Source organism: Macaca thibetana, chromosome 7, assembly GCF_024542745.1.
Source record: "Macaca thibetana thibetana isolate TM-01 chromosome 7, ASM2454274v1, whole genome shotgun sequence".
Taxonomy (NCBI): Eukaryota; Metazoa; Chordata; class Mammalia; order Primates; family Cercopithecidae; genus Macaca; species Macaca thibetana.
Genome location: NC_065584.1, coordinates 11504283 through 11528623, shown reverse-complemented (window position 1 = coordinate 11528623; position 24341 = coordinate 11504283). Strand labels below are relative to the sequence as shown.

The following is a 24341-nucleotide window of genomic DNA, read 5'->3' as shown; positions in this document are numbered from 1 at the left end:
AGAGGGAAGGAGTGTGCTCTAGGAGGAAGGAACACCGGGGCAAAGGCTGAGGGTGCAGAGGGAGCACGGCTTGTTTGGAGAGGACAAATCAGTTCAAAGAGATGGCAGAGAGTGAAATGAAAAAGAGGAGTTAAGAGGCCGGAGGGAGGGCAGAACTGGAAGGGCTGGGGCAGCCATGCTGAGGAGCTCAGACATCAAGATATCAGGACATCAGGTCCTAGGTGATGTGAGGAGCATCGCAGGGCAAGTGAGGGGCTCAAACAGAGGCACTGAGATTGTAATTCAGCCTGGCTGTCCTGTGAGGTTGGTGGTATTAGCTCCATTTTATACAATGTAGAAAGAAACAGAGGCTCTCGAGATTAAGTTGCTAGGTCTGGGCAGAGGCAGAATCTGGACCGTGCTCTCACCCTGCAAGGTTCCCAGGGGACTCAACTTACTCCAGGAAGCAGTGGGGCATGAGGCAGTGGCAATTACCAGCCTAGATGCTGAGTTCAAGGCCTGCCTTTCAACTCATGAGCTGGGTGTCATTAGGAAAGTTGCTCCTCCTCTCCAAATGCAGACACCTTGCCCTGGCCTGGGCTGCCTTGTGGGGCTGCTCTGGGGAGTGACTATGTGATGGGTGCTAAGGGCTAGGAAAATCGACATGCAGGGAGACAGGAGCAGGCTGGAGACCATGTGATCACTGTCATCATAATTGTTGTTGTTCTGCGAGATGATGGGATGTGGTTGCCCTGGGCAGGCAGAGCTGCAGGAAGAAGTATCTTACAATTTGCTTCCTGCATCACCACCCTGCCACCCTCCCCAGCAGAGCTGCATGTTCCCCCATCATTTCCTTCCAATGCAATCCGCACTTTACTTAAAGCGAGTTCATCAGACTCTTTGGAGGTGCAGCCAACAAAGGAAGCAAAAACAGCAATTACCTTCTGGGGATGGTGCCTGGAGATTTGCAAGTTTCCTGTGAAGAAAAGCAAGTGTGGGTGGCATGGAAGGATTTAGCTGGGGCTTTGGGGAGGAGACACTTTCCTCTTGGCATGTGGGAGAAGCTGGCAGGCATGCAGTGTGGGTTGGGACTGGGATTACTGAGAGGGATGTGGGCTTCCTGAGAGTGAGCATTCATATCCCAGCTCCCAGTTAAGGTGTTGGGTCCAGGCCTGGGATGCCAGGGTAGAGGGGGCTGTCATCTTCAAATACAGCATGGCTGCATTTGAAATGGCTCTGTTTTGTCTGCTTGGGAAACGGGGGCTTTATTCTGGTTAGAATTGCCTGTGCCTGGCTCCCTTGCTGGAGCACTTTGTCTGTTCCTTCTGCTTACGTGTCCCAAACCAGTCATCCTCGAGGGCCACGAAGCCAGCCTAGCCCCCTCCAGTCCTCCTGCATCCCAGCCCAGTCTCATAGATGAGCTGTACTGCGAATGGACAAGGCCAGTGCTTGTCAACAGGAACAGACTGCAAGCCACTTGGACAATGTAAAATGTTCTAGTTGCCACTTTAAAAACATGAAAAAGAAATGGGTGAAATTAATTTTAATAATATTCCCTTTAGTCCAGTATATCCAAAATATTGTCATTTCAACATGTGATTAATATTAAAAATCATTAATTCTTTTAGACTAGGTCTTGGAAGTCATGTATTTTACACTTACATCTTAAATTGGACTGGCCGTGTCTCAAGGGCTCAGTAGCTGCATGTGGTTGGTGGCCACCATGCTGGACAGTGCAGTCTGTGCTGTGTTTTAATGTTGGGTGTGGCCTTGTTTCCATTTATCAACTTGGTTCATTTTCCTCCTGTGGAACTGTGGTCGAGGAAGGTATATTCACCCCCGGGGACCCTGGCACAATGCCTAGCTCTTGTAGGAGCTTAGTAATTGCTTTGGAGTAAAGGAATGATTGTATGTGAGGGTTCCTCTGCTCTCACATTAAGAAATCATGCTAGAAAATGTGGACATTTAATTTTCCCGGTGTAGCAATGGTGAGGGCATCCTGCTCCTAGTGCCCTTTTCTTTCCCAAGCTGCAGAAACCTGGCATCAATGAGGAAACTGGGGCCAACAGGTGAGCTTCTGTCCATCTGAAAATCACTCAGTATAACTCTCAGCCTTGATGGGTGTGCATGGGCAAAGGAAAGCAAGTGGGACCATTGAGATGGGCATAGGGAGACGTTTACTTTCCGCATTCTTCTTCCTACTTTCATCCATCCCCTTACCCAGCCATAGATGCTTATGAGCTCATTAGTTTGTTCATTCGTGAAGCATTCTCAGAGCACTCCATTCAAGCCCAACGTCTCCAGGTGCTGGCATGTTTCGTGGGTAAACAAAAAGCCTTCCCGCCTCTTTCTCTGTAATCCTCTGGTGCACTTGTTCTAGCAGGACATTTGTTAAAACTAGAACAAACATAAGCACACGAGTAATCCCTGCACACAACAGGCCCCTCCCTCCCCCTGCGGTCTGTAACCTTCCTTCTATACTTCCACCGACAGAGTACCTACTATGTGCCAGGTATGGCGCTAGGCACTCTTACCACCATTTCATTCAGCCCTCCACTTTTACAGACGAAAATGTTTGGCTCAGAAAGGCTAAGTCGCTTGCCCGATGTCATCAGCTAGCAGGGTCAGAGTCAAGATGCAAACCTGATTCTTCAGCCTCCCAAATAGGCAACTTTTGGCCATACTTCAGCTCCTTGTCACTGCTGTTGAAACTCTGCCACTCTGGCCACCCTTTCCAGGCATACAGTGCTCAGCACATAGTAGGTGCTCAGGAAACACGTATTGGATAGATGAATGGAACACCTGCTGAATAAAAGAATGAATAGGTGAAGGAACAGATTAATTCTTCCTCACTTTAATTATTTCTGTTTTTGCATTGATCTGACTGAAATATAGATACAATAGCATGGAAGACATGGGGACTTTAGACTCATCTGGGTCTGGACTGAAATCCTGGATTTGCCCACATTTGCTCAATAACCTGAGCCTCTGTCTTTTGTAGTTTACTCATGTGTGGCATAGTGTGATATGCTCAGTAAATTCTTATTAAATTTGAATTGATTTAAATTGAATCAAATTGAGTTGAACTGCAATTTCATAGCAGAGTCCTAGGGAGCCCTAGAAAAGAGAAGGCTTAATTTGGATTGGAAGAAAAATGAGTGGGCATCAGACTCACCTGGAAAAGCTGTAAGATCCACATTACAGAGCCCCCCTTCCAGAGAACCTGGTTCAGGAGAAATCTGTGTTTTAACAAGGTCCCCTGGTGACCCAGATATCCAGATACTAGGGTCCAGGGGTCACCTTTTCCAAAGTGCAGGGGGGAGGGACCCTCTGTAGAGAGTGGTCAGGGAAAAAAAATGTGTCTTACTGAGTGAGCGGACACAGGAGGGAGTGCTGGGGCCAGGCCTTGAAGGACAGCAGGATTTCCTGTGCATGTTGCTGCCCCTGCTGGCCTCAACTGCTTCTGCCTGTTAAAAAAGGGTGGGTCATGGGCTAGGTCCACCCACTGCGATGTGCCTTGAATAATGTATGAGGTCACTCAGTGAGAAGCTCATGAATGCTTAAACCCTTTTAAGGGCTTCCCAGGGAGGCAGTCATCCACCCCAAGGCCTCTGTGGACCCCTGCCTTCTCCATCTGGATCCCAGATGAGGCATAGTGACAAGGTCATGCCCCCCTGCTCTGGCCTTAAGGCCAAGAGCCTTTTAAGGAACAGAATGTTCCTTCTCACAGATTCCAAGTTCTCTGCACACATGAATTATGTATCTAGCACTTGGCGTAACAGCACTCTGGAGAGTATTCCAAGATCCCAAGGTGCAGTCCCTGACTCCATCCCTGCGCCACACTGCCCAAGAGCGTGCAGGTGGCCCGGCCCGAGACTCGACTCCAGGTCCCCTTCCTCTCACCTCCAGCCCTCGCCAGCTCTGTGTGGCTGGGTTAAATCACCTTGCTGCTCCTGGCCTCAGACGGGATAATTAGGTGTTCTTGCCTGACTGCTGCGAGCATGGGAGGAGAGGACATGGAGGAAGCCCTCCGGTTCAGCTCCTCGTGCAGATCAAGGGCTGCCAACACAAAAGCTGGTGCTGTTTTCCCTGTTACTCTTGAAGGTTCTCCCCACGCCTCCATGTCCCCAGGGAGTGGACACTTGTCTCACGATCAGTGTCTCTCACGCATTGGGCTGTGTTACAGGAGGGCAACACAGAGCCTCGAGGATTCAGTGCTTTGAAGGTGAGCAGTGAGTGAGTCTGCTCTGTGTCCACGGGGAGACCTGACCCCACTGTCTCTAGGTGTTCACTAAAAACAGAATCCTTACTTATAAGTGGGAGCTAAACATTGAGTACACATAGACATAAATATGGGAACAACAGACCTATTAGAGGGTTGAGTGGGGATGGTTAAAAAAACCACCTCTCTAGGCTGGGCCTTGGTTGTTCACACCTGTAATCCCAGCACTTTGGGAGGCCAAGGCGGGCGGATCACCTGAGGCCAGAAATTCGACACCAGCCTGACCAACAGGGTGAAACCCTGTCTCTACTTAAAATACAAAAATTAGCTGGGCCTGGTGGCAGCCACCTGTAATTCCAGCTACTCGGGAGGCTGAGGTAAGAGAATCACTTGAACTTGGGATATGGAGGTTGCAGTGAGCTGAGATTGTGCCACTGCACTCCATCCTGAGCATTAGAGTGAGACTATCTTAAAAAAACAAAAATCAAAACCAAATAAACTATCTCTCCAGTACTGTGGTCACTACCTGGGGGATGGGATTTGTACTCCAAACCTCAGCATTTTGCAATGTTCCCATGTAACAAACCTGCATGTGTACCCCTGTATCTAAAATAAAAATTCAAGAAAAAAAAAATGCAACCCTGAAAAGTAGCCCAGGAAAAGAGTCACCAGAACTTTGCCTTCCTGCTATCCCCTGTAAGACCCTACAGGGGATGCTCAGGGCCCATGGCAGGTTGCTTCTCCCAACAAGTAAATAATTTTAAAGTGGAGAAATGCTATGGAAAACACAAAACAATGTGCTATGATAGAGAGTGGCCAATTACTTAAGCTAGGGTGATCAGGGAGGGCCTCCTGGAGGAAGTGGCTTTTGAAATGAAATCTGAACCATCAGAAGAAGGATCTAGAGGGAGTCCCAAGTAGAAGGAATAGCAAAGACTAATTCCCTAGGGAGAAACACAGCTTGCATGGTGTGCTCCTGGGACAGAAAGAAGCCTCCTATGCTGGAGTGCAGTGAACTCAAGGGTTGGTGGGCTGAGAATGGGTATAAGAAACAGAGGAGATGAGGATGACTTTGTTAATTCCCGCAAAAGACGCTTCTATGAATTTTAGGCCCTCCCTGCCTCTCCACCAGGTGCCCTTGTGTAGTGCACAACCTTCAGAATCATACATGGAGGACTTGGGTAGTTCCATTCATTACTTGCCTGTGATGGAGCCAGGTGGGCAGGGAAATCAGCTCAGTGCTGGCCAGGCTAAATGTGAGATGCCATCAGCCACTCAGGAGACAGTGCTGAGGAGACAGTGGAATGTGCCCCTGAAGCTGACAACAGAGGTCTGGGTGTCCTCAGTGGGTCATTTTACAGGCCTGGATGAGGTCACTCATGCAGATCATGTAGGGTGATCTTTCTAATGTGTATATCTGCCTGGGAGGTGCTTACCAGATAGTGGGTGAGGCCAGCAAGGAGCCAATGAATCAAAATTTAAGGAGGCACTCACTGCCAGGCTCCTGCCAATGTAGGGTTGGTGCCTGAGAGTGAGTGCAACCTTAAATTTTGTGTCTCCTTAAGTCTAGCCCCAGTCCTGGGTAACTGAGCAGATAGGATGGTGCTTACAACAAATGGTGCTGGTATAATTGCACATCCCTTTAGGGAAAAAAAGAACCTTAACCTTTCATTCAGACCATACATAAAAACAAAAATAGATTAGAACCCTAAGCATAAAGGCTATAACTATAAAACTTTTAGGGAAAAAAGGAGAAGCATCTTCGTGACCTTGAGGCAGGCAAAGATTTCTTAAATAGGACACAAAGAGTGTGTTTTTGTATATTTTTTATCCTTGAAAGATAAAAAATAAATCAATAGGATTTTTATCAAAACTAAGAACTTTGAGAAACACTGCTAAGAAAATGAAGAAAAAAAGCCATGGATTGACATAGCTTAAGTGTTGACGAGGATGTGATGAAAAAGAAACCCTTGCACGCTATTAGTGGGAATGTTGACTGCCAAAGCCATTATGGAAAAAATATAGAGATTCTTTTAAAAATTAAAAATAGAACTGCCACATAACCCAGCAATCTGTCTTCTAGGTATATATAGAAAGGAAATGAAATCACCACATCGCAAAGATACCTGCATGCCCACATTCATTACAGCACCATTTATATAGCCAAGATATAGAAACAAACTACAAATAAATGGATAAAGACATTGTGTGTGTATGTGTGCACATATATAGTGGAATATTATTCCACTTTAAAAAAGAAAGAAACCCTACTATTTGCGACAGCATGGACAAAACTAAAAGACATTATGCTAAGTGAAATAAGCCAGACACGGAAAGAAAAATACTGTATGATCTCTCTTACGTATGTAAACTTTTAAATAAGCACATAGAAACCTAATAGAACAATGGTTACCAGGCACAGAGCTGGGAAATGGGAACCTGTAGATCAAAGGGTGCAAAGTTGCACTTACGCAGCATGAGGAAGTCTAGAGATCTGACGGCAAGAGGACTGTGGCTCATCATATCATATTGTATGCTGGACATTTGCCAAAAGAGTACATTTTAGTTACTTTTACTATAAAGAAAGAACAACAGAAAGAAAGAAAAGAAAAGGTAACTATGCGATGATGAGTGCGAATTTGCTTGACTGCAGTAACCATTTCACTATATATGTGTATAAGAAGATAAATATATCAAAACAGCATGTTGTACACTTAAATATATACAATTAAAAGACCAGAAATAATAAAATTAAATAATAAATAAAAAATTTTTAAATGAAAAAATACCATGGATTATTGCAGCATATGTATTTGACACAGAACTTGTACCCAAAATACATAAAGAACAACTCAATAATAAAAAATAAGAAAAAGACAAGTGATCCAATTTTTTAAAAAATAGGTGAAAGATAAGAAAATAAAAGAATGGCCAATAAGCACATGATTTGATGCTCAGCATCATCCGTCATCAGAGAAACACAAATGTAAGCCATAATAAAATACTGGCTTACACCCATTAGAATGGCTAAATTAAAAGCAACGAAAATACCAAGTGTGGCAGGGAATGTAGGGCAATTAGAATTCTCATACACGGCTGGTGGAAATGTAAAATGTACAAACACTTTGTGAAACAGTTTGGCAGCTTCTTACAAACAAGCAACTAAGCAAACAAAATATCTACACAAATTCTGACACACAAATGTTCATCAGCGTTTTGTTCATAATAGCCAAATACTTGGAAACAACCCAAATGCCCGTCCACAGGAGAATTGATAAACAAGTTGTGCTATATCCACACATCAGAAATTATTCAGCAGTAAAAATGGAACTACTGACACAGGCAACAACATGGGTGATTCTCAAAAATATCATGCCAAACAAAAGAGTTAAACGAAGAGAAGAGTACAGTTGTATGACTGCATCTATAGACATTCTACAAAAAAAGGATATGCCACTGGCAAATAAGCATCTGAAAAGATGTCCAACATTGTTAGCCTTTTCTTAGGAAACCATAAAGTAAAACCACAATGAGATATCATGTCATGCCTATCATAATGGCTAAAATAAAGAAAAAAAAAAAGGACGATGCTCATATTAGTCAAATTTCTCCAGAGAAAAAGAACAAGTAGGACATTCCTAGAGATAAATAAGAGGAGGTTTATTATGAAGAGTTGGCCAAGAAGTCCCAGAATCTACCATCCACAAGCTGGAGACCAGGAGAGCTGGTGGTGTAATTCAGTCCAAATCGGAAGGCCTGACAATCAGAGGATACAGATATGATGCATATCTATATCCCAGTCTGAGAGCAGGACAAGATGAGATGAGATGTCCCCAGCTCAGGTAGTAAAGTAGGGAAAAAAAAAAAAAAAAAAGCAAATGCCTTCTTCTTCCAGCTTTTTGTTCTATGCAGGACCTCAATAAACGAATGACATTCATATGGTTTGGCTGTGTCCCCACCCAAATCTCACTATGAGTTGTAATAGTCCCCACGTGTCAAGGGTAGGGCCAGATGGAGATAATTGAATCATGGGGGTGGTTCCCCCATACTGTTCTAGTGGTAGTGATTAAGTCTCACGAGATCTGATGATTTTCCAAATGGGAAGTTCCCCTGCACAAGCTCTTGCCTGCTGCCTTGTAAGATGTGACTTTGCTTCTCCTTTGCCTTCTGCCATGATTCTGAGGCCTCCTCAGTCCTGTGGGACTGTGAGTTCATTAAGCCTCTTTCCTTTATAAATTACCCAGTTTCAGGTATGTCTTTATTAGCAGCATGAGAACAGACTAATACAGATGCCCACCCTCCTTGGAGAGGCCAATTTACTGTACTGAGTCCACTGATTCAAATGCTTACCTTATCCAGAAGCACCTTCAGGGACACACCCATAAATAATGTTTTATCTGGGCACCCGATAGAAACTGATTCATAAAATTAACTATCACAACACCAAATACTGGCAAGGATATGGAAAACCCACTCCTACGTTGCTGGTAGGAATGTAAAATGTTACAGCCACTGTGAAAAACAGTTTGGCAGTTTCTTTGAAATGAAAACTGTAACTACCACATGATCCTGGGCCCTTATCCCAGAGAAGTGAAGACATGTTTATACAAAAAGCCATACACCATGTCTATAGCAGTGTCATTCATAACAGCCAAAAGCTAGAAATGACCAGGATGTCCTTTGATAGGTGAATGGTTAAACAAACTATGATACACCCATAACATAGAATAATACCCAGCAATGCAAAGGAACAAACTATTGATACAGGCAACAATCTGGATGGACCTCCAGGGAACTATGCTGTGTGAAAACTGCTGATCTCAAAAGAGTATAAACTGTATGATTCTTTTATAACATTCTTGCAATCACAAAATTATAGAAAGGAAGGACAGATGAGTGGTTGCCCCGGGTTAAAGAGTGGGTGGGGCAGGGAGGAAGTAGGTCTCCCCGTAAAAGAGCAAAGTGAGAAATGCTCGTGGTGGTAGAAATGTTCTGTATCTTCACCATATCAATGTCAGTATCCTTGGGCCGATATTGTGCTCTAATTTTGCAAGATGTTATCATTGGGAGAAACTGGGTAAAGGGTACATGAGATCTCTGTATTATTTCCTACAACTGCACATGAGCCTATAATCATCTCAAAATAAAAATTTTTAAGAAAGGCACCATGAAATGATTTCAGCAAAAGATTTGCAAGATCTTTATATAGAAATACTAAAGAAAAATTAAGCATATAAAGAGATATGGCATGTTCTTGAAGAGAAATATTTGTTATCTGTAATATGTCAATGATACCCAAAAAGAGTTAATAGAATTGTGTTCAAGCCCAGGTTACTTGGGGGAGCTGACGAGGTCACCCTAAAATGTATCCAAAGAGCAAAGAGCCACAGGTAGTAAGGAAACAAAGAACGCAGTGAGAAAACCTGCTCTCCCATACATGGATTAGCATGAAACTAGAGTAACTAAATCAGAATAGCATTAGTATTAGACAGATGAACAACCAATGGAACAGAACAGCCTAGAAACAGACTCATGGCTAGATGGACACCTGACAAATTTGGTGTTGCAGATCAACAGAAAAGAGCCGATCTAGTCAATATGGGGCTGGAATAATTGAACATTAATATGAGAAAAATAAAATTGCTTCCTTACTCCCGCCTCACACACAATATATCAGTTATACAAGGCTGAAATATGAGAAAAGGTATTTAAATTTTTACTAAAATACTACAGGACAATATCTTTATGGTCTCAAATTGGCAAATAATTTATTAAACAAGGGCTAACTATAAAAGAAAATGTTAATAAATTTTGACCAAATTAAAATTATTTACTTCTGTTCATGAAAATATATAATAGAGTGAAAAGAAATGTAAACATGAAAGATGATATTTAAAAACCTATAACTAACAAGACTAGTATCTAAAACATATACATACTTTTCCTGAGTCAATAAAAAAACAATAAGCAAAATTTTAAAACACGCACAAAAGACCGGATGAAAGGCATTTCTCATCAAAGGAAATGAAACTGATCAATAGGTGTGTAAAAGATGCTTAGTGTCATTAGTAGTCAGAGAAATGAGGATCAAATCCAAATGAAACACTACTTCATCATATCATATTTGCAAAATTAAAAAAAAATCCTAACAATACAAAGTGTTGGTCAATGTGGAGCAATAAGAACCCATGCCTGCTATAGGTAGGATAATAAAATGGGTGAAACCGCCTTGGAAATCAGAAACTGGAAAACAATGGGCATCTATTAGTAAAAGCACAGAGGAGCTGACCACAAGATCCAACTGTTCCATTCCTGAGGACCCCTTGCACCTGTGCATCCGAAGACAAGATCGAGAGTGTTCATAGCAGCATTTTTTTTTTTTTTTTGGCATTATCAGAAAACCTGGAGATGACCAAAGTATCCATCAAAGGGCTAGTGCCTCAATAAAAACTGTGATAAAGACATACAAATGGGACATTGTGTAGCACTGAAAAACAATGGACATCAACTACACAAATAATGCTGAGAAAGGAACAGAGAAGACATGGAAGAACAAATTTAGAGCAATTTAATTTTTCTACAAAGGGTTAAAGCAGGCAAACTATAAAGGTAAAACTATAAAGGAAAGCAAGAGAATTGACATGAATGAATACTAAATAGGATGGAGGTGACCCTGGAAACGGGGCAGGTAGGAGATGCCTTAGGAGAGATACACAGTAGGATTTGAAGACTGTTTTTTATTGTTCCATTTTTTTAACCTATGCAAGGCTATATTATATTTCAAATTGCACACACACAACATACATGCCCTTTGATTGTGAAGTATGACACTTCACAATAAATGTACATATTTCTTACAGCAGATAGGGAGCCCTGGACAGTCCTGGGCAAGCTGCTCTGCTATTGGCCACAGGAAGGATGGAAGGAGGTGGACGGCTGTTGGCATGGACTGTTTGGGCATGCCCCGTGTGGATGACGCTGGGAGTGGCAGGAATGATGGGTGTGGCGAGCACAGTACTGACTAAAAACAGGGAGGGAAGGGAGGGCCAGGGAATTGGAAGGTTTAGAGACCAGAGGAGGAAGGGAGGAGGCAAGCATAACGGGAAAAGTGAAGAGAGAGAAGAAAGAGAAAAGTGGTGGGGGGCGGGTGGGGGAGAAGGAGAGAAGGAAGAGGAGGTAGAAAAGGAGAGAGAAAGGAAGGGAAGGGAAAGAAAGGAAAGTTATAGGAAAGATGACACTGAGAGCCTTCTATAAGTCAGTGAGGTTCTGGTCCCATTCCCACAGCCACAGTCCCTGCTGGGCCCCTAGCTGCTGCGGGACCTTGAACAAACCCCTCCATCTCCCTGTGCCACAGCTTCCTTGCCTGTGACAAAGTCTGGGAGTCCCAGGCTGCCCCTCAGAGAGGCTCATGATGACCATGAGTGTGTAGTACCTGGAAGAGATACCACCCGAAGGGACCAGTGGTACTCTACACACACACACACACACACACACACACACACACACACACACACACACACACGAGTTCCCCTTACTTGTGGCAGCTGCATGAGTTTCGATACTTGTTTGAGCAGAGAGCCATAGAGTACCCGCTGTGCAACTTGAGCACCGTGCAGTCCTCGAAGACACCACTCACAGCCTCATCTCTATTGCATGATTAGCCATGTTAGGGCTCTCATTTATTGAGGACACCGCGTGCTGTATTCCCTATCTCATTTAATTATTCGGTTCTGTATTGTCTTTTCACAGATGAGGAAATCTAGGCTCAAAGACACTATCTTGTTCAAGCTGCACAACAAAACAGAGCTAGGATTAAACCTCGTTCTGCTCAGATGCCGAGCCGGGAGCACACTGGACTCTGGGAGGAGCGTTGGCGTGGAAAGCCGGGTCACTCCGATCTTGGTCCTCAGGCACTGGATAAAGTGTCAGCCCCAAGAGAAGAGCTGCCCACAGCCCCGGGTGGGTTGGGCTCAACTGCACGGGGCGGGGCGCCAACAGCTCAGGACTTGGGTTCCAGGCTGGTTTTTGCACCAATCAGCGGGGCGGCCTCGGGCCTCAGTTTCCCCATCCCGCGCACGAAGGGAGGCGATTGTGAGCGCTTGGGGTTTCTGACGGACCCCGCCCCGGGGGTGGGGCCGGGAGTGGTCACGTGGAGGGGCGCCCCGTCCCCCGAGCCCCGCCCCGCCCCGCCCTCCCCCGCGCTCGGAGCCCTCCGCCCAGTAGCTGTCTGGAGCCAGAAGCCCAGAGACAGCCGAGGGCGCCGTGCGGGCTCCGGACGCTAGCTGCTCCGCCCGATCCCCGCCAACTGTGCAGGCTGCTGACCCGCAGCGGCAGCTGCAGCATCGAGGACTCGAGCGCGGGCGGCAGCAACAGCCGCGGCGAAAGCGACACCATGGATCTCTCCTTTATGGCCGCGCAGGTAACGGGGCGCCCTCCCCACGCGCCCCTGGCCACCAAGTTTGGGGAGGTTCGGGGCCACGGTCTCGCCCTCCACGTTGGGACTGGGCAGTGGCGCCCTCCCGCGATCCGCGTTCCGGTCCTTTGTCCCGAGCCGGGCACCCCCACCTGGTGCATGCGTCGGGGGCGGCGATCGCGGCTCTCCCGGGGTGCGGCGTGCTGCGCGCCCCGCACCCCCGTGGCTCGAGCTGTTCCCACTCGGGCCCCTCTCTCTGGCAGGGAGGCTGCGAGGAGCCTGGGCAACCCGAGTCGCCCCCTTCCTGACCATCCCCCACTGCTGTCCCCCTTCTGGGGTCCCGGAGCCCTCCAAGACCGGGGCGGCTCAGACCCGCGCGAACGCGGATGGGCGCACAGTCTGGCTCTTCCACGCTCTGTTTTGCCGAGGCGCCGGTAATCTGTCTCTTGCCGGTGACCTCGAGCGCCCCCTCTGCCGCCGCCCGAGGAAGCCGCTGAGACCCGCTTTGTGACCGTGACCCGCCAAGCGTCGACGCGCCGCGGTCATTTGTCCTCTTTTGCTTTGTGTAGAGTCTAATGGAGCCACCAGTGCCCAGCGCGGCCGGAACCCTCCCCCGACACAAACAGGCTCCCAATGGCTGGAAAAACAAATCTCTCACAGCTTGAATTTTCCTCCAGCGGAATCCCCTGGAGTTCTGAGCTTGGGTGATGATTCTGTTTCTGTGCCTTAACTCTCTTGAGCCAGAACAAAGACAAATCCCGGATTTTTCCATCCGTCTGGGGCACTAGAGAAGACCCAGAGCTGGCTCCAGGGAAGGGCTGCATTTGGCTTGGGAGAGTAAGTCCCAATCTACCAAAGCCACGTCTTGCAACTTCTCTGGTTGTGTTGGTTGGTTATGGTGGGAGCAGAGAGGTCGGGAGGCCACCCAGGCTCCCTTCTGTCTCCATGGTGTGTGGCAGGGACCCCATCTGCTGCTGTTTTCTTTTACAGGGAATGACATTTGAGGGGACGCTTTCTTTTTCCCCAAGCTTCACCTGTAGTGGAAGCCTGTTTGAAAAGTGACAGCAAAATCCAGGCTGTGTGTTGGCAGCGAGTCTGCAAATGGAAGCAAAAAAGGTGCAGAAGCCCCAAGTTAGCTCTGGGGGTCTAGATCCTGGCTCTCTGGCAGCCTCTTAAGTGTTCCATGATGCTAATTGCCCTTCTGAGTATTGCTGCCCCCCCCTTTTTTTTTGCCTGATTTTACATCTCCTTTGCCTAAATTCATACTTATAAATATTGTCATGTAAACATCATTTTAGATAATGATGGTTTTAGCTGCAGGAAATCTAAGGAGGCTTTCCGGGATTTATTTCTAGAGTGGAGAGGAACTGTGTCTGCCTTCCCCTCTGGATCCCACCGAACCTCCGGAATTTCCATGGTTACAAGATAAATTGATCCTTGCTAACCCTGGAGCTGGCTGGAGCATCAGTGCTGCCATGGCAACTTGACAAAATAAACACAGGGCTTTTCAACGTCTTTAGGCAGAGTCTGCCCAGAGACCAGGTTCCTAGTTTTCCTTTTTTGTTTACAATTCACATTCCACTTGGTCAACGTATTCTCCTTGACACATTTTTGACACTGATTACATGCGCAGTACTGTGCTAGCTACAAGGGACAGAAACATGAAGTGCCACACACGTGAGAACAGACCCTAAGGTTTGTTGGGCACCTACTAAATGCCAGATGCTGGGTACTTGGCATATTTTATCACAGCAAACCCTTACAAGTCCATGACGGAGGCCCCATTTTACAGGTCAGGACACTAAACGAGATTAAATAATTTGCCCAAGGACATGCCGTTTGTAAGGAGGAGAACTGGATTTCAAATCTGAGTCTGAGTGTCTGCAAAGCCACTGGGGTTTCCACCTTATTGCTGCAGCCTGAGAAAGATTTGATGTAAGGTACAGTACAGATCTATTTCAGAGTGATTTCTCTCTTCTCCTCCCTCTGGGAAGTGGTCTTACTGTTGTGCCTTTCTAGTGGATTGCTTTCTGTTGTTGATTCATCCCATTATGCCCATAAGGATGGGAACTGTTACTTCACTACCTGCAACACTTCGCAGTGCTTGGCTGGAGTAAGTGCTCAGACCCTGCCCCTGGTGTGTCCTGTGGCCACCAGGTGAGGGTGACAGTCACGGTCTCCCTGTGCAGTCTTTCCCTCAGCAGGGAGCAGTTTGCAGAGAAATGTTGGTGCATCCATCCACTTGCTCAGCAAATGTCTAGTACCTGCCTTGTAATAAGCTCCGTGTCAGGCACTGGGACAGGGATCCTGTGGGACAAACTTGAATGGAACGTAGATTTTCTTTCTGCATGCTTATCAAATCTTGGAGAAATGATGGGCCCAGTCAAGACCCAAAGAGGGGAATGGCTAAAGTGCTGGATTGAAGAAGGTGCCCAGCACAAAGTAGGTCCACAAGTATTTGTTAGAGGATTGGATGAGGACCAGATGTATGTTCACGAAGAGACATTAACAGGAAAAGACGGTGAATTCAAAGTGTCAAATGCCAATGCCACTGAACAGCTGTCATCATCAGGACTTTGAGAATGGGGGCTGTAGATGGATTAGAACTATAGGCATATATCTCCTGGTGGGCCTGGGCTTTAAGACTGTTCTAGGTGGAGAGGTATCAAGATAGGTAAGCCCAGGAAATATTCATAGAGTCCTTCAGAAAGTTAGAAGATAGGGGTGCAGGAGGGCTGAGAGAGAGAGGCCAGGGCCAGATTATAGAAGGTGCTGATTGCTGGGGTGAGAAGTTTGCATCTAATTGGTAGGCAGTAGGAGCCATTGCAAGTTATTGAGCAGGGGAATGGCATAGAGTTGGAGCAGTTCCTTGGGAAAACCTCAGCCCCTGTAGAGGAGAGAAGCTGGAGGGATGCCTGGGGCTGGGCGTGCACACTTGTGTGATTAACTAAGTCAGTGAAGCCAGATCCACGTGACTCCAAGCCCACGTTTCTTCTTACCCATGTTGTTAAATGTGATTCGTTTTTGGCTGAAGAAGACCCAGAACACATAAGCCATTTTAGAAAGATTTTCCACTCGGAAGCTAAGCATTAAATAGATATCCTCATTGGGTGTACAGAGTAGACACCAGTTATCTGGCAAATCCTCTTATGCAGAGACACGCTCCTTGGTGCGGTATACGTGGCTGTGTGACAGCGTAAGAGAGGCTGCAGGCACTGAGGGTGTGCTCATGGGCCCCATCTTGCTTCTGAGCCCTGGAGGCTCCTGGTTGCCCTCTCCCCCACCCTGGAAACACCCCAGCCCCACTCCACACAGTCCCTGAGTCTCTGGAGAGTCTGGAGGATGTAAACAGTGAAAAAGGGCGTCCATTTCTCTTTGACCAGGCGTGGCCAAGAGGACAGGGTCACCTGGGCGCCCAGTGGACTGGGGATAAGGGGAGAATCAGTCTTTTAGGACTGAGTCCAAAATCCCTGTGTCATTGGTGGGGTCACCCATGTTCGAAGACAGCTGCTGTGCATTTCCTCTCTCCCTCCTGGACACGCTTGCTGCCCACCACTTCAAGAGCTGGAATCTGATTCTTCTCCCCTTAAATCTGGGACTATCCTTGGTGAAGAGAAAGTGTAATGGCTTTCTTGGTGAAGAGAATGCAGTATTGGTGACATTCTGTGGTTAAGTCCTAAAAAGCCTTAGCTTCCACTTGGGCCTGTTGGGACGCTCACTTGCTCCAGGGGCAGCCCACATCATCCAAGAAGTGCAGTGACACAGAGGCCATGGTGCTGGGGGAAGGGAGCGAGCATTTCAGGAACGTTCTGCAGGTTAAGCCAGCACGCGTTACGGGGGATTGGCATGGACAACAGAGACAGGAGGACTCCTTTGCTTGTTCTTACGGTGTAACTCTCCTGTGAAAGCATGCCTCGGGCGTAAGAGCTCAACCTTATTTTTGTCTTGCACTGTCTCGTCCCTGTAGTGAGTGGTTTCAACCCAGTGGTTCTCAAATGTTGTTGCCATTAGAATCACCTGGGAGCTTTCAAGAGTCCTGTTTTTGCCCCAGTGGCATCAGCTGGAACAGCAGGGGCTGGAGTCCAGGCTTCTAGCCTGTAGCTTCCTCCGAACTTGTCTGGTGCCTCCAGGCAACTTGGTCGCTCTCTCCTCTTGGGATTTCATCCTGCAAGGGCTTGTTCAGGTGGCTTGGGCTTCCTCCCAGTATGGAGGTCCCGGGGTTGTTGCTCTTCTTGCATGGTGCTGGCTCCCCGAAGAGTATTCCAGCAGTTCTAGGTAGAAGCTGCAGGCTTACTAGGACCTGCCTGGAAGTCCCAGAATGTCATTAACACTACATTCTTTCAGTCAAGAAAGTCTCCAGGCCAGCCCAGATTTAAAGGAAGGAGAGTCGGATTCCAGCTCTTGATGTAGCGTGTGTGTCTAGGAGAGAGGGACAGAATGGATGGTCATTGTCCTTGGGGACTGGCTACTACCTGGACCAAACAAAACAGGTGTGTGGGCTGGATTCATCCTGGGGCTGCCAGTGAATTATCTCTAGACTAAATAACGGTGTGTAGAGCTTGGCAAAACCTTAAAACACTGCCAGGCCCAGTAGAAAAGTCACTTATTTATTCCTGAGGAGGTAGGCCATGACCTTATTAGGCTGAACCATGTGAAACTGCTGACATCTGACCATTTTTGACCTATCAAATGACCATTTTATTTGGTTCAAATTCATACTGCGGAGATCCAAGTAGGCTTCCTGCGCTTGAGGAGCTGGGAATTCCCCCACCTCTCTCTTCCGCCTGTCTCTTGGAATCTGGCCCTTGCTAGGTGGGAGGATTCAGTCTCACCTACATATTTACATCATATTAACACTGGGCCTGTCCTTCTGGGAGACACCACATGTGTATCTAATCACAGCTGAGATGCTGGCATATCCCCTGCTAATTCCCCTTCTCTTTACCCCCAGGACCTTGAGAGGCTCAGTTAATTTGCATTTCTATCATTTTTCAGGAGGAAAAAGACACAAAAGACATCTCTTCGAATTGGAGAGGTGATTTTTTTATCTCCTGAAACTCTCTTAGCTATGGGGAAGGGCCTCATTCTGACAGATACGCAAGAGACTAGCAGAAATTGTCCATCCCCAGAGGAACATATTACTGTCCAGAAAAATAGAATTCCGCAAGAGACTAGCAGAAATTGTCCATCCCCAGAGGAACATATTACTGTCCAGAAAAATAGAATTCCGCAAGAGACTAGCAGAAATTGTCCATCCCCAGAGGAACATATCACTGTCCAGAAAAATAGAATTCCAGGGAATCCGGCAGTCTGCTTCTTGGAGAATATTTTCTTCAGCCAATGAGTGCTTCTTTTCCTTCGAGCAAGAATTATCATTAAAATACAAATTGTCTGTTATCTTAGGGCTTGTCTTGTTGTCCTTCAGGTTTCCATTACAAAGATTTAAATATTTTATCCTTCCAATTAGACCCGCTTCAGGAGAGAGTACAAGGCTACATTTTATGCAGAGGTGTAATGAGCAGTTCAAGAAGTAAACATTCCAGTGATTTTTGTAGACTAATTTTCTAGTGTTTTAAGATTTCAGACATTTGACTTGAACAATGGAATCTCACAAAGCTAAGAGAACTGGGACATATGCGGGTGGACGGCAAGTCTCCAATGAAACGCTTGAGTGTTTAGGGAGCACTTGCTGTGTGCTCTGTTCTGCTGAGGTCCTGTACCCCAGCTCTTTCTACACTGAGGTGATGGAGACCCATCTGTGTTCACTCCCTCCTCACTGTGTCCCCTCAAGACGTCCCTGTACCTTCCCATCACAGCTACCATTCAACGATGCCTTTGAGGTACCAGACAAACCCTGTGCTGAGCAATACACAGAATCTCACTGAATCCTTGCAGCGGCCCCGTGGAATAGGCACATTCAGATCCATTTTATAGGCGAGGAAACTGAGACTTGGAGGGCACATAGCTGGGGATCAAACAAAGGCCTCTGCATCACATCAGCCTATTATTTTTAAGAACTTTTTTAAAGAGATGTTTTAGGTTCACAGAAAAATTGAGAGGAGGGCATAGAGATTTCTCAGATGCCCCTCTGCCCCTGTTTATGCACAGCCTTTTCCACCATCAGCATCCCCACTGGAGCTGTGCATTTGCCACAACTGATGAACCTACATTGACACATCAGAATCCTCCATAGTCGCTGGGCATGGTGGCTCATGCCTGTAATCCCAACACTTTGGGAGGCCGAGGCAGGAGGATCACTTGATGTCAGGAGTTCAAGACCAGCCTGACCAACATGATGAAACCCTGTCTCTACTAAAAATACAAAAATTAGCTGGGCGTGGTGGTGGGCACCTGTAATCCCAGCTACTTGGGAGGCTGAGGCAGGAGAATTGCTTGAACCCGGAAGGTGGAGGTTGCAGTGAGCTGAGATTGTGCCATTGCACTCCAGCCTGGGCGACAGAGTGAGACTCCATCTCAAAAAACAAAAAGAAAAACAAAAACAAAACACTCCAAAGTCCATAGTTTACATTAGGGTTCTCTCTTGGTGGTGTACATTCCGTGGGCTTGGACAAATGTATAATGACGTGCATCCACGTTATAGACAGTATTTTCACTGGCCTAAGAGTCCTCTGGACTGCATGTATTTACCTCTTCCTCCCCTCAACCCCTAGCAATCACTGATCTTTCTACTGTCTTCACAGTTTTACCTTTTCCAGGGTATCATAGTTGGAATCATTCAGTATGTAGCTTTTCAGATTGGCTGCTTTCACTTAGTAATATGCACTTAAGGCTTGATAGCTTTTTCTATTTTATTTTTTATTTTTATTTATTTTTTATATTTTTGAGATGCAGTTTCACTCTGTTGCCCTGGCTGGAGTGCAGTGGCATGATCTCAGCTCATTGCAGTCTCTGCTCCCCGGGTTCAAGTGATTCACCTGCCTCAGCCTCCCGAGTAGCTGGGATTACAGGTGCATGCCACCATGCCCAGGTAATTTTTGTGTTTTTACTGGAGATGGGGTTTCACCATGTTGGCCAGGCTGGTCTCAAACTCCTGACCTCAGGTGGTCTGCCTGCCTTGGCCTCCCAAAGTGCTGGGATTACAGGTGTGAGCCACTGTGCCCAGCCTGCTTTTTCCATTTTAGTACTGAATAATATTCCATTGTCTGGATGTACCACAGTTTGTTTATCAGTTCACCTATTGAAGAACATCTTGGTTGCTTCCAAGTTTTTGCTTTGCTTTTTGAGATGGAGTCTTGTTCTGTCATCCGGGCTGGAGTACAGTGGTATGATCTCAGCTCGATGCAACCTCCACCTCCTGGGTTCAAGCAATTCTCCTGCCTCAGCCTCCCGAGTAGCTGGGATTTCAGGTGCCTGCCACTACGTCCAGATAATTTTTTGTATTTATGGTAGAGACAGGGTTTCGCCGTGTTGGGCTGGGCGTGGTGGCTCACGCCTATAATCCCAGCACTTTGGGAGGCTGAGGCAGGCAGATCACCTGAAGTTTTGGCAATTATTAATAAAGCTGCCATAAACATCTCTGTTCAGGTTTTTCTGTGGACATAAATTTTTAAGAGCCTATTTTAAAATCCAATCTAACAATCTCTGCTTTTTAATTGGAGTGTTGAAACTTTTATTTTATTTTATTTTATTTATTTTGTTGAGATGGAGTCTCACTCTGTCACCCAGGCTGGAGTGCAGTGATATGATCTCAGCTCACTGCAAGCTCCGCCTCCCAGGTTCACACCATTCTCCTGCCTCAACCTCCCAAGTAGCTGGGACTACAGGTGCCCACCACCATGCCCAGCTAATTTTTTTTTTTTTTGTATTTTTTAGTAGAGATGGAGTTTCACCATGTTAGCCAGGATGGTCTCGATCTCCTGACCTTGTGATCCGTCCTCCTTGGCCTCCCAAAGTGCTGGGATTACAGGCATGACCCACCGCTCCTGGCCAAAACTTTTTATATTTAATGTGATTACTGATATGATTGGGCTTAAATCTACCATTTATTGTATTTATTTTCTACTTTTTCATCCTTCCTTTGCTCTGTTTTTCTTCTTTTTCTGCCTTCTTTTGGGTTGGGAAATTTAAATGTTTCCATGTTATCTCCTCTGCTGGCTTATTAAACACAACTCTTTGTTTTGTTAATTTATGGTTGCTTTTGTATTTATAGGATAGATCTTTAACTTATTACAACCTATTAAAAGAAGGCAGAAAAAGAAGAAAAACAAAGGAAAGAACAGATGAAAAAATAGAAAACAAATACAGTAAATAATAGATTTAAACCCAACCATATCAATAATCACATTAAATGTAAACAGTTTAAACACTCCAATTAAAAAAGCAGAGATTGTCAGATTGGATCTGCAAGTAATAGTATGCCACTGTACATACAGAAAGAACTTTAAAACAGTAAAACTCTATTTCTCCCTTCTTAGTTTTTGTGCTATTGTTGTTTTACTTGTACATATGTTATAAACCTCAAACTACATTGTTATTATTTGTTGAAAGTCAGTTTTCTCTTAAATGGTTTAAATAGTAAGAACAATTTTCATTTATTTTCCCATGTTGTTATTATAGCCAGTGCCCGCCCTTCCTTTGTGCAGATCCATGTTTCTATATGGTATCATTTCCCTTCTGCCTGAAAGACTTTTTTAGTAATGCAGAAGTGCTGATGAATTCATTCTTATATCTTTTGTATGTGTGTGGGGGAAAAGGGCTTTGTTTTTTTAAAGTTTGTTTGTTTGTTTGTTTTTTCCTGGGTATAGAATTCTAAGTTGACAGTTTGTTTAAAGATATTGTTCCATCATCTTCTAGTTTACATTATTTTTAGTGCAAAATCTGCTGCCATCCTTATTTTGTTTCTCTGAACGTAATGCATCTTTTTGACATCTGGCTGCGTCTAAGATTTTTTTCCTTATCATTTTTTTTGGGCAATTTGATTATGATGTACTTTAGTGTCATTTTCTTCATGTTTCTTGTGCTTGGAGTTTGGAGAGTTTCTTGCACTTGTGGATTTATAGTTTGCATCACTTTTGGAATTTTTCTGCTATTATTTCTTTGGAGATATATATACACACATACGTCTATATATGGAGAGAGATATATATATCTCCATCAACTCAGGGAGTCCATTGAGCCCTGACTGAGTTTCCTGCTCCATGGCCTGGAAACTTTCCACAAGCAGTAAACTGGAGCACCTGTATGGCTCACCTTGCTAATTTCCCATCTCTCAAGGGTCACTGTCCTTCATGTATGTATATGGATATACATATGGATATATATATGTATACGTGTGTGTGTATATATATATTTATAGTTCTGTCTTCTCTCTCCTCTTCTTTTGCCACTAATACGCATATATTAGGTCACCTGAAGTTGTCTCACTGCTTACTGATGCTCTCTTCTCTTTTTTTTGGTCTTTGTTTCTGTTTGTGTTTTATTTGGATAGTTGTTATTGATATGCCTTCAAGTTAACAAGGTTTTCTTCTGAATATCCAATCTGCTATTAATAATAGCACCACCCAGTGTACTTTTGATACTAGATGTTATAGTTTTCATCTCTAGAAGCTAATTTAGATCTTTTACATAAAACATATCTCTTCCATTCTCTTCTTAAGATGTTCATTGTTTCCTGTAGCTTTTTGAACATATGAAATATGCTTATAACAACTGTTTTAATGTCCTCACTTATTAATTATGAATATGTCAATTCTGGATTGCTTTTGATTGATTGCCTTTTCTCCACATATGGTTCATATTTTCCTGCTGCTTTACATGCCTGATGATTCTTGGTTGGATGCCAAACATTGTGAATTTTACTGTGGTGTATGCTAGATATTTTTATATTCCCATAAATATTCTTGTGCTTTGTTCTGGGATGCGGTTCAGATGCTTGAGAACAGTTTGATTTTTGTAAGTACTGTTTTTAAGATTTGTTAGGCAGGATCAAGCCATATTTAATCTAAGAGTAATTATTCCCCATCACTAAGGCAATGCTGTTCTGAGTATTCTACCTACTCAGTGCCCCATAAATGATGAGATTTTCAAAATGGCTGAGGGAAACAGGCACTATTTTTGGCCCTGTATGGGTGCCAGGCACTGTTCCTGCAATTTTTTGGGTGATTCTTTCCCTGCCTCAGGCAGCTTCTGCACAAACATGCACTGTTGAATGTTTGAGTGGTCCCTCTCTCAAAGCCCAGGGTTCTCTCTCTGGGCAGCTGTCTTCTCTCTGTACTCTGCCCTGTGGTCTCCAGCTGCCTCACTCTCCCCAGACTCATTTCCATTCTTCAACTCAGGGAGTCCATTGAGCCCTGCCTGAGTTTCCTGCTCCATGGCCTGGAAACTTTTCACTGGCAGTAACCTGGAGCTCACCTTGCTAATTTCCCATCTCTCAAGGGTCACTGTCCTTCATTGTCTGATGTACAGTGTCTTGAAAATCATTTTCAAGTATTTTATCTGGTTTTCAGTTGTTTCAGTTGGGAGAGTAAATCTAGTCCCTATTACTCCATTTTGACTGGAAGTGGAATTTTCTTAAGCCTGTGTTTTTAACAGCTATATTTCCACCCTTCTTCCTTTTCTCCAATTGTGGGAAAAGGAATGTTAACACTTGAATCTAAATCTAGACCATCACCCCTACCTCCCAGCTATGGACCCTGGTCCAGCCAGCACTTCTCTTTCTCCCTGTCTCCCAAATGCCACAGAATGTGAGTAACATACATACATACTCTACAGGTCAAGTGAGCATGGGGAACAACAGTGAGAAAACCAAATCATGCATGGACCAGCCTAACTCCTTTCCATCCTGCCATTGCCACTTGGAGTTCTTCCGGGTATCCTGTGACAGGATGTTCCATGAGACATTGAGGGAGCCAGTCTGTAATTCAGGTGTGGGGTCTGCATACCAGGAGCCAGAATTGGGTAGTTCAGTGAACAGGGATGGGTTATTTAGGCCTCCATTCCAAATACCTGGGCCCTAGGAAGTCTGGTTCCCCAGAAGGATGAAAGTGAAGGGAAATGGTGGAAGCAGATTGCTCCAGCCTGAGGCCCATGCAGTTTGCCAGCCTACCATTTAGCCAAGAGGTGGAATATTGCTTATTTCCTCCAGCCCTCGTGAAGACCCCGCATCCATATCCTCAGCATGAAGCTCTGGAAGCTGATTAGAAATGAATTAAGACTTGATTTCCAGCAGCTTTGAGGGACACCTGAGGAGGAGTGACTAATGTGCTCTCCCAGGCACCCTGCACCCCCGTCACTCTGCACCGAGTCCTAGCAGCCCTTCCTGCATCTCCTGCTTTCTCTCTGACCTCCTGCCAATCCTTCTTCTCTCCCTGAGGAGGTTCCATCTGGGCCCTGCTGCATATCCCAATAATCAAATCAATCAGGCAGGGCCAGCCTTGCAGGCAGGCTGTGTTGGGGAATGTGGAAAGCCAGAAAGAAATGATTGCCAGCCTTCATCGTCTTTGTCATCCTTACCAACAGCGTGAGAGCACACATTGCATACAGAACATCATTCCTAGGCACGAAGACCGGTGAGGCAGGAGCCCCACCCTCTGGTGGAAGAAGAGGACAGATGGTGTAGGTGAATCTTGAGCACCTGCTAACAGCCAGGTTCTGTGCTGCACGGGCAGCCTATGAAGGCAACACATTCAGCATGCCCATTTTAGAGAAGAGGATTCTGAGGCTCAGAGAGCTTTGGGGCCTTGCCTAAAGTCATCCAGGTGAGAAGAG

General features: G+C 45.4%; 1 protein-coding gene and 1 long non-coding RNA gene across 16 annotated transcripts in view; both read left to right on the top strand.

Annotated features, from left to right (window-relative positions):
• LOC126959717 (uncharacterized) overlaps positions 1–24341 on the top strand; it is a 459264-nt gene that overhangs the window by 398435 nt on the left and 36488 nt on the right. The gene's annotated exons all lie outside the window — the stretch shown is intronic.
• C7H14orf132 (chromosome 7 C14orf132 homolog) overlaps positions 12395–24341 on the top strand; it is a 48435-nt gene continuing 36488 nt past the window's right edge. The window contains exons 1-2 of one of the 3 annotated variants that reach the window (XM_050799210.1): positions 12395–12620; positions 14407–14554. Coding sequence is in view for 2 of the 3 variants with exons in the window: in XM_050799214.1 (XP_050655171.1) it covers positions 23306–23443 (138 nt within the window). In the remaining variant the exon portion in view is untranslated. Of the gene's footprint in view, positions 12621–14406; positions 14555–20290; positions 23444–24341 lie in introns of those variants that run through there. The other 2 variants (XM_050799209.1, XM_050799214.1) reach the window with 2 other exon arrangements.